We start from the raw sequence: 10,837 nt of genomic DNA, 5'->3' as shown, positions 1-10,837 counted from the left end.
TAAACATCTAGGGGACCCCGATGAGAGGTTTGAGAACCACTAACCAGGTAAAACTCTGATCTCTGCAACATGGATAGATGGAAATTGCCACATAATGCTACAAATGGAAAATGTAGCAACATATTATTTTCTACTATCTAGACATTTTGAGTTAGCATCTCAACATTTTTAGATAGTTTCAACATTTAAAAAAAAATTTTGGGGGGGCAATGGGCTTCCATAGAGTTCAGAAGTGGACAACAACTGCAATTGGACAATAGAACTTAAAGAGTAGATTTTATTTGTCACATGCTTCGTAAACAACAGGTGTAGACTAACAGTGAAACGCTTACTTACGGGCCTTTCCCAACAATGAATAGAGAAAGAAAATGGAGAAATAAAGTAAAACACGCAATAACAAATACCCAATGAGTAACGATAACTTGGCTGTATACACGGGGTCCCAGTACAGAGTCGATGTGCAGAGGTACAAGGTAATTGAGCTAGATTGTAGATATAACTAGGAATAAAGTGATAGATAAACAGTAGCAGCAGTGTATGTGATGAGTCAAAAAAGTTTGTTCAAAAAGGGTCAATGTAGATAGCAATTTGGTTAACTATTTAATTAACTATTTAGCAGTCTTATGGCTTGGGGTAGAAGCTGTTTAGGGTCCTGTTGGGTTCAGACTTGGTCCATCGGTACCACTTGCCGTGCAGTAGCAGAGAGAACAGTCTATGAGTTGGGTGGCTGGAGTCTTTGACAATGTTTAGGGCCATCCTCTGACACCATCTGGTATAGAGGTCCTGGATGGCTGGGAACTCGGCCCCAGTGATGTACTGGGCCGTCCCCATTACCCTCTGTAGCACCTTGCGGTCGATGCCAAGCAGTTGCCATACCAAGCAGTGATGCAGCCAGTCAAGATGCTCTCAATGGTGCAGCTGTAGAACTTTTTGAGAATCTGAGGGTCCATGCCAAATATTTTCAGCCTCCTGAGGGGAAGAGGTGTTGTTGTGCCTTCTTCACGGCTGAGAGTACAGGAGAGGACTAAGCACGCACCCCTGAGGGGCCCCCTGTGTTGAGGGTCAGCGTGGCGGATGTGTTGTTGCCTACCCTCATCACCTTGGGGCGGCCCATCAGCAAGTCCAGGATCCAGTTGCAGAGAGAGGTGTTCAGTCCCAGGGTCCTTAGCTTAGTGATGAGCTTGGAGTGCGTGAGCATGGTGTTGAACTCTGAACTGTAGTCAATGAACAGCGTTCTCACATAGGTGTTCCTCTTGTCCAGGTGGGAAAGGGCAGTGTGGAGCGCAATAGAGATTACGTCATCTGTGGATCTGTTGAGGCAGTATGCGAATTGAAGTGGGTCTGGGATGATGGTGTTGATGTGAGCCATGACCAGCCTTTCAAAGCATTTCATGGCTACAGAGTGCTATGGGGCGATAGTCATTTAGACAGGTTACTTTGGCGTTCATGAGCACAGGGACTATGGTGGTCTGCTTGAAACATGTAGGTATTACAGACTGGGTCAGGGAGAGGTTGAACATGTCAGTGTAGACACTTGCCAGCTGGTCAGCGCATGCTCTGAGTACGCGTCCTGGTAATCCGTCTGGCCCTGCGGCCTTGTGAATGTTAACCTGTTTAAAGGTCTTACTCACATCGGCTAAGATATTTTTTTTATTTTTTTTATTTAACCTTTATTTAACCAGGTAAACCAGTTGAGAACAAGTTCTCATTTACAACTGCGACCTGGCCAAGATAAAGCAAAGCAGTGCGATAAAAAACAACAACACAGAGTTACATATGGGGTAAAACAAAACAAAGTCAAAAATACAGAAACAGAAATACATATATATACAGTGTGTGCAAATTTAGCAAGTTATGGAGGTAAGGCAATAAAATAGGCTATAGTGCAAAATAATTACAATTTAGTATTAACACTGGAATGATGTGCAAGAGATGATGTGCAAATAGAGATACTGGGGTACAAATGAGCAAAATAAATAACAATATAGGGATGAGGTAGTTGGGCGGGCTAATTTCAGATGGGCTGTGTACAGGTGCAGTGATCGGTAAGGTGCTCTGACAACTGATGCTTAAAGTTAGTGAGGGAGATAAGTGTCTCCAGCTTCAGAGATTTTTGCAATTTGTTCCAGTCATTGGCAGCAGAGAACTGGAAGGAATTGCGGCCAAAGGAGGTGTTGGCTTTGGGGATGACCAGTGAGATATACCCGCTGGAGCGCAGACTACGGGTGGGTGTTGCTATGGTGACCAATGAGCTAAGATAAGGCGGGGATTTGCCTAGCAGTGATTTATAGATGGCCTGGAGCCAGTGGGTTTGGCGACGAATATGTAGTGAGGACCAGCCAACAAGAGTCAGTGTAGTAGGAGTCAATTTTAGTCCTGTATTGATGCTTTGCGTGTTTGATGGTTCATCTGAGGCGTAGCGAGATTTATAATAAGCGTCCAGATTAGTTTTCCACTCCTTGAAAGCGGCAGCTCTAGCGTTCAGCTCAGTGCGGATGTTGCCTGTAATCCATGGTTTCTGGTTGGGATATGTACGTACGGTCACTGTGGGGATGACGTCGTCAATGCACTTATTAAGGAAGCTGGTGACTGATGTGGTAAACTCCTCAATGCCATCGGCTGAATCCTGGATCGTATTCCATTCTGTGCTAGAAAAACAGTCCTGTAGCTTAGCATCCGCTTCATCGGACCACTTCCGTATTGAGCGTGTCACTGGTACTGCCTGTTTGAGTTTTTGCTTGTAAGCAGGAATCAGGAGGATAGAGTTATGGTCAGATATGCCAAATGGAGGGCGAGGGAGAGTTTGTATGTGTTTCTGTGTGTGGAGTAAAGGTGAGCTAGAGTTTTTACGCCTCTAGTTGCACAGGTGACATGCTGGTAGAAATCGGGTAAGACGGATTTAAGTTTTCCTGCATTCAAATCACTGGCCACAAGGAGCGGCGCTTCTGGATGAGCATTTTCTTGTTGGCTTATGGCCCTATACAGCTTGTTGAGTGCGGCCTTAGTGCCAGCATCATTTGTGGTGGTAAATAGACAGCCATAAAAAATATAGACAAACTTTTAGTAAATAGTATTGTCTACAGCTTATCATGAGGTATTCTAACTCAGGCGAACTGAGACGTCCTTAGAGATTGCGCACCAGCTGTTGTTAACACACACGCTGTTGTTAAGAGACACACACCACCCGCCTTGAGCTTACCGGACTCTGCCGATGCATAGAAAAACCAGCTAGATATAATGTATATAGATGTATGTATATCATCCATTTAGGCCTTTGCAGCTGTAATTAAAAAGTTACTCATACAGTATGTCATCACTATTGTGTTGATTGATTAATTCCAGTCAATCATTTTGGATTGATAAGGTCTAGGCAGCCTAGTCACCCGAAGTTTTGAACATAAACCAAATTTATCACATTCACATTGTCTCTTAACACAAATAAATAGGCCTATTTTAGGCTAAAGTACGTAGCTTAGGCTATAAATATATGACGTTACCGCTTCGTTTCCCCTGGCCAGAGGGGATCAGAGCTCATAGGGTTTCTCCAGGCTACCTGCAGCTGTGGTTGTTATCAGTAGGCTATAGTTGATCAGACTATAGCACAGATTAATTGTGCACAAGTTGACAAATCATGAGGCAAAGCAGTCTAAACAACAGTACTTTGTCCCTCCTTTTCAACACTTTTGTGTCAATGTTTTTTATTCAACCGAATCAAAAGCATGGGGGCAAATGTCAGCTCGCCACGCGTTTGCCTGCGACCTTGCTGTACTGATCTCTGCAACGTGGATAGATGGAAATCACCACACAATGCTACAAATGAAGGTCCTAACTGCCAAAATAATGGAAACAGTTGAGTAAATGAGGGATACAAAGTATATTGAAAACAGGTGCTTCCACACAGGAGTGGTTCCTGAGTTAATTAGGCAGTTAACATCCCATCATGCTTAGGATCATGTATAAAAATGCTGGGCTCTATTCTAGTGAACATGTTGTGTTGTTGCGCCATCCCTTACGAAAGAAGATTGCACCCGGGTCTGTAGGATCGAACCCGGGTCTGTAGTGACACCTCAAGCACTGCGATGCAGTGCCTTAGACCACTGCGCCACTTCGGAGGCCCATACGTTTTTTTTACTTCAGTAAATGAAAATGTTACTGCAGTTACAGTGCAGTATAACTGCAGTTCAACAACAGTAGTACACAGTTATTCTGCAAAAAATACCACAGTAGATTGCAGTGCCTACTGCACTTTTACTGCAGTTTCAAAACTGCAATATATTTTTTGTAAGGGATGCCTTACTTTAACACAAAGTGCTTACCCACAATTGTTGCATTTTCTTGTTAAAATTAGCATCGCAATAGATTAACTGTAGCCTAATACGGTTTGTGTAGGCAAACGTATCTTCTAAAGCTAATTTCCTGCATTTCTACACAATCTAATATGACCCTTTTGGGTTCACTTTTATTGCTAAATGACTCAAATGTAAATTGTAAATAAGAATATCATATAGTTCTAAACACTTCTACATGAATGTGGATGCTACCAAGATTATGGATAATCCTGAATGAATCGTGAATAATGACTAGTGACAAAATTATAGATGCACAAATATAGGGCCTCCTGTAGCTCAGTTGGTAGAGCATGGCGCTTGCAACGCCAGGGTTGTGGGTTCGATTCCCACGGGGGGCCAGTATGAAAAATGTATGCACTCACTGAAACTGTAAGTCGCTCTGGATAAGAGCGTCTGCTAAATGACTAAAATGTAAATGATATCATACCCCCCCCCCCCACAAAAAAAAATGCTAAGCTATCTTATTAGTGTAATGGTGAGAGGTTAGCATGTCTTGGGGGTATAATATTTGTGCGTCTAACTTTCTCACTCATAATTATTCACGATTCATTCAGGATTATCCGTAATCATGGTAGCATCCACATTAACTTAGAGACGTTGTGTCCAAAATTACACAATACATTATTTACCATTCATTTCTATTGGGCACAAAATAATCTGAAACGCAACCAAAACAAACAGCAAATGCTTCCAACAAATTTGTAGAGTCACAAGCTTGATGTAGTCATTGCGTGCTATGAATATGGGACCAAATACTTAACTTTTTACTACTTTAATACACATAAGGGAATTTGTCCCAATACCTTTGCAGCCCTAAAATGGGTGACTATGTACAAAGTGTTTCTAAACGGTTCACCCGATATGGATGAAATTACACTCAAATGAAAGCTGACCATCTGCACTTTAACTTCATAGTCATTGTTTGATTTAAAATCCAAAGTTTGAGTATAGCGCCAAAATAAGAAAAAATGCTTCACTATCCCAATAATTACGGAGGGCACTGTATTTCATATCATAGGCCTAATAGTACTGTGGAGCTCCGTCCTGCCCCTAGGGGTCCACCGCCCTGCAGCGCCCCAAACCAACACACCCGACTCAGCTTTAGGATCTTAGTGAAACATTAGTTATTGGTTTCAGGTGCGTTAGGCCAAGGCCAGAGTGAAAACCAACAGTACGGCAGACCCCCAGGGCCAGGACTGAGCAGCCCAGCAGCTAGGGATTGTCTTAATAGGTATCTCCCCTGACAAGGGCATGTTTTCAATACAGACTCTTTTTGTCATACAGTATTCCATATAAGGCATCCAAACCGTATGAAAGTTGCACAGTATACCCATAATCTTGTAATAAATATAATCTATTGATACATAACTTGACATTACTGCCATCCATTGTGACATTGTGGGAGGATAACCAACCTTCCAATGAATGGCAATACATTTCCTAGCCGCCATAAACACTAGGTTACACAGTTTCTTCTGATATCTCCAGTATCAACATTTCTAAGCAAAGAAAAACAGGGAGAAGGGAGAGTCTGTAGACATTCTGAGATAAAATAACATACTATTTGCCAGAATTCAGTCAGCCTTCACAAGAGCATAACATATTGAAATATGTCCCCTTTTGTGTTTTACACCTCCAGCAGAGGAATTACATTTCTGAATGCATAATATTCAGTTTCACTGGCATATAGTACATTCTATGGATGGTCTTAAACTTCAGTAATTTAAGTCTGAGATTATATGAACATGACTGGGCATTCAAACATATCTGTATCCATTCATCATCATCATCAGTCTCCCAGGTCTTCCTTATATTTTTGTTTGACATGTTTAGTGTCATCGGGAAAAGCCTCTATCAACCCTTGATACAGTTTGTAAATCAACTTGAGGTTTGTCAGACTGCCTTAAAATAGTTTCAATCTTTGAAGCTTCTGGCTTGTCCAGTGTTTGCTGCACAGAGAGAATAAAGTGTTGCATCTGCAAACGTTCACCTCAGTGCCGTCACAGACTGATCCTGCTCAGATGAAGCATGACAAATAATTACCTTGGTGTACATTTATACATTATATTATCCAATAATAGAAGCAATGGTTCAATAATTGAAATGACAATTCTTCCCAGATCCCAGACTGTAGTCTGCCCATCAACTCAAGATGGAACTTTGTATCCATTCACTGATTGTTATAATATACTGCGAAATTCACCTTAGCTCAGTAGACTGGTCTTCCCTGGCTGTCTGACCCTGCTGGGACACCTGTCACCATCTGATCCTGCTAAGACGTGATGAGCATAGTGTTGTGTACTGAGTGTGCACCATGACAGTGAAGCCTGTAGAGCTGTTTACACTGTGTCAGTGTGAAAGCTAGGGAAACTGACAGACCAATAACGTTACATTGCTATACTGACTGTGAGGATAAAAAAATATCTAACGTTAGCCAACTTTTAGTTAGCTCTAATGGTACATCAACTGGCGGAAACAAGCCAAGTTAATTTACTTCTGTTGAAACGGGACAAAACAAAAGCTAAAAAACATTTTACATACACACAACAGCTGTTAGATACTGCTACCTGACAGATAGCTAGAGGCTAGAGCTGAACTGGCTGTGGTAGCTAGCTACTAGCTAGCTAGCTAGTTCATTCACTTCAGACAGAACTTCAGTCGAGAGGGGATGAAACATTAGCTAACGTTACATGTCAGTTACACTACTAGCTCAGCACTGGGATTTTTTTTTCTTTTTTCTGTTAAGTCAAACAGCAGTTACCTTGCCAGCTACATCAGTCAAATAAACAGTAGCCATTTTCTGCTCTACTTGCTTTTACAACTACAAATGCATGAACTGGTTTATGAAGTTACTTTATATTCTACCATTTGCTTATCTCCGCAGCCCATTTGCCAAGCTGCCTACGATAACGACCTTCGCAAGGTGTACCACATTCTAAACGAGGATGCCAAGACTTTAAATGTTCAAGATGGGGAATCTGGCGATACACAAGTCATAGCTGCCTGCAGATGTGGAAACATCAGAATGGTCAAGTACCTTTTGGACCTGGAGGCAGATGTAGCTATAAGGAACAAGGTAGTGGAAATGCAGTTCTGAGACATTTGGACAGTAGTTGTGTAACTTTGTAACTGTATTGATGCTTGTTTCTATGACTACCAAATACACAAACAGTAGTTATTAGTTACTATGTCACCATGTCATTTATATGTAAATACTTGGTAAAAAAGGATACTATCAGACCAAGCGTGTCCTTTACTTCACTGTAATTGTAGTTACCTACAATGGAAATGAGGATGTTCCTCACCTAGGTGATGCAATTGAATAAACGATACAGAAATGTTCGTGTTACCAATGAGGAGAATGCCAAAACTGGGCGTCTTGTGAAACGTGTGGCACTGATCCATGCTCTCTCTCCCTGTCTGCCTGTAGAAACAGAGGACATGTTTGCACTCTCCTGCAAAGAGGACCTTCTCCTTCCTGGATTACCTGATGATCACTATCCTCATGCCAATTCTGTTGATGGGATACCTCATTCTGGTAGGATATAGTTTGAAACGCTGACATTAGAATATAGTGGGGCAAATTCTTAAGTCTCTCCTCATCAGTCAAGGCTCCCAGACCAGCCACACAAACTACACTGTAAGAGCAATATGATCTGTGGTATAAACCTTCCTCCTCTCAACAGGTAGACAAGCAAAGGAAGAGTGTGAAACTAATGAATCTGGTTTTGAGCACTAAAGTGGAGGTTGGCGCTGTGGACTATGTGAGTACTGAGATGAAGTACATAGTTGAGTATTAGAACAATGAGCTACTGATCATTCTCTGTGACTTATTTGATCTTTGTGTTCACTGTGCATTTCAGCAGGGAAACACTGGCCTTCACTACGTCTGTCAGAGGAAGAGTTACAGACTCGTTCCACTGTTACTGGAGAAAAAGGCAGATGTTTCTACAAAAAACAAAGTATGTATGAGGTCACTTTTGCAAAGTGCATTATGGTAAGCTTATTCATCTCTTCTCTAACCTGCTTGACGCCTCTGATAAAGCATAAGAGGACATTTTATGTTACTATTTCACTAAGCTTTGGTGGTAATATGATGTATTCTCCTGTCCTTTATGATGATGAGACCCCACTGGATATAGCAAGGAGACTGCAGTTCAAGGAGATTGTTACAATGCTGACGGGGTTGCAGACAGTGGGGAATTTTTCACCATGGCAACATCGCCTTCTCGCCAGGTGTCTTTTGTCTGACGAAGGAAGGATCTCTGTTCATATGTATACGGTTTATGGTAAGTACTGGACACTTTGGCCTCAGCTGTCTATCAACCATTTATTAAAGTTCATACCAATATAAGCGGCCAAGAAATTGTTTTTAGTCTCATGGTTGAACTTCTTTGAATTATGATGACATTATTCATTTAATTTATACTATTCTTTTTCTTACGAGTATGCGTCTCAAAATATTTTGCAAAATGAATGTAAATTAGAAACGAATGAGTTCCTGGTGTTGATATTGTTCATAGGAGTAAGTGAATTACAACATTGTTACAGATTAAAGCATTCTATGAGTAGATACTCTTTTCAATAAATGTCAATAAATTGAATTGTACAACAGATTTAATGGATTTGAGTAGTTGGATCCACTAGTTACAACGCAGCATATATTAGTTTTATAACACAACAGTAGTAGAAAATGAATGAACAAACACGTCAGTCATTCTTTGGTCGGCACCCTTCCTTACCTAAAGATCCAATAAAAATACATTGAGGAAGTAACAAAATGACAAGTATCAGTATGACAGGTAAACCCAAATTGACTGTGTTTGATTAAAAAGGCACAGCAACATTAACCAACACAACACTGCAATAAAGTCCTGGTGATGACAGTTTGAAAAGTGCAAGTTCTATAGAGAGAGAGGTACTGTATGTTGAACTGGACCCTGGACCTTTATCATGATAACGTACCAATGACTGAGCTACATTCAAAACCTGCATCTCATATTCGATTATAACCTGTAATGTTTGTTACTAGTATGTTTTCACAGACCTGGGGCCTCATGTACAAAGACTTGCGTTGAATTCATACTAAAACATTGCGTACGGACAAAGCCATAAATGTGCGTACGCACCAAAAAAATCTGATGTATGAATCTCTGCGTACGCAGCATTCCACATACATTCTCTTTGTACATCCCAATCAACGCGAAATTGAGCGCACATGCACGAGCACCACACCACACCCTGTCTCCTCCCTCAATTAATCAATTTAAATATGGTAATTAGTCCAATTTGGCAAAAGAAACCTGCAAGAACATGGCTAAAGCAAGCAAGAAACGAAATTTCACTGAAAACGAATTAGAGGTGCTACTATCAGAGGTAGAAACAAGAAAAAATATTTTATTTGGAAATCTGTCCTCTGGAATTAATAACAAAAGAAAGAAAAAAGAGTGGGCGAGTTTGTCTGATGCCGTCAACGCGGTGGGATCTGAGAGTCGCACCGTAAATGAACTGAAGAAGAAATGGTCAGACAAAGGTGGAAGTTAAGCGGAGAACTGCTGCGCACCGACAAAGTGTGGGCAGAACAGGCGGTGGTACAGGGACCGATGAACTTGCACCCTTTGATCAGAGAGTTGCCTCTATTGTAGGAGACACGTTAATCTCTGGAATCGTATCCGCTGATGTAGGAGACTCGGATATACTACAGGACTGCCAGCAAGGTGACTCAGATTTATTTCCTTAACTTTGATATACATAGCCAGCCACCGTTTAATTTTAAAATGCATGCAATATAGCAAAAGGTACACCAGAGATTTCACGTATCCACTGCTTTTATTGCAAATGCGTGTACCCATTAATAAGGAACAGACTCAAATTACTGTTAAGATGTGCCTGTGTTTAATTGGACTTAGGAACCGCAGGAACGTCCACTGGCACGCACTCAGAGTCCGCACCACCTGAGCAGCCAGAGCCCATTCAGTCCAGCGTCTCCCGTGTCTCTAATGTTCCCCCAGTGCTGAAGCCCGTCCATCTGGCAGTGTCTTGACGCATGCTGTTCTGGAGTCACAACAACAAATTGTTAGGGCCATTGAAGAAATGAACAGTCACCTTAAAAATGTCACTGACGCACTCACAGAAATAAGCCATTCATTAAAAGAATTGGTCAAAAAATGAACTTTGTGTCTGAGTACCATTTATATTGTCGCAATTACACGTTGACGGGCCTGAATGGCTTGTTGATTGTGCTGCACATATACTGGTCCTGGGTCAGGGTCATCTGGCGGTGCCCCCACCTCACCAAGGGGTATGCCATGCCTGTGCGCGACATTGTGCAGCACTCCACAGGCCAGTATGATGCGGCAAACCTTGTCAGGGCGGTATAACAGCATCCCCCCGGTCCTGTCAAGGCAGCGCCACCGACATTTCAGCTGCCCAATCGCCCGCTCCACAACTGACCGAGTGCGGGAATGGGCATCATTGTATCTGCGCTC

At 41.9% G+C, this 10,837-nt stretch overlaps 1 protein-coding gene across 1 annotated transcript; it reads left to right on the top strand.

Moving 5' to 3' along the window:
* The first annotated feature begins 3,729 nt into the window (after positions 1-3,729).
* Positions 3,730-8,600, top strand: ankrd22 (ankyrin repeat domain 22). The gene is made up of 7 exons (XM_045223716.1): positions 3,730-3,765; positions 7,234-7,425; positions 7,780-7,887; positions 8,036-8,113; positions 8,213-8,311; positions 8,467-8,544; positions 8,586-8,600. The coding sequence occupies exons 1-7, from the start codon at positions 3,730-3,732 to the stop codon at positions 8,598-8,600; spliced, it is 606 nt and encodes a 201-aa protein (XP_045079651.1).
* The last annotated feature ends 2,237 nt before the right edge of the window (positions 8,601-10,837 follow it).

This window comes from Coregonus clupeaformis, chromosome 1, assembly GCF_020615455.1.
Source record: "Coregonus clupeaformis isolate EN_2021a chromosome 1, ASM2061545v1, whole genome shotgun sequence".
NCBI classification, from domain to species: domain Eukaryota; kingdom Metazoa; phylum Chordata; class Actinopteri; order Salmoniformes; family Salmonidae; genus Coregonus; species Coregonus clupeaformis.
The sequence above is the reverse complement of the archived record's forward strand: the minus strand, read 5'-3'. Positions and strand labels throughout refer to the sequence as shown.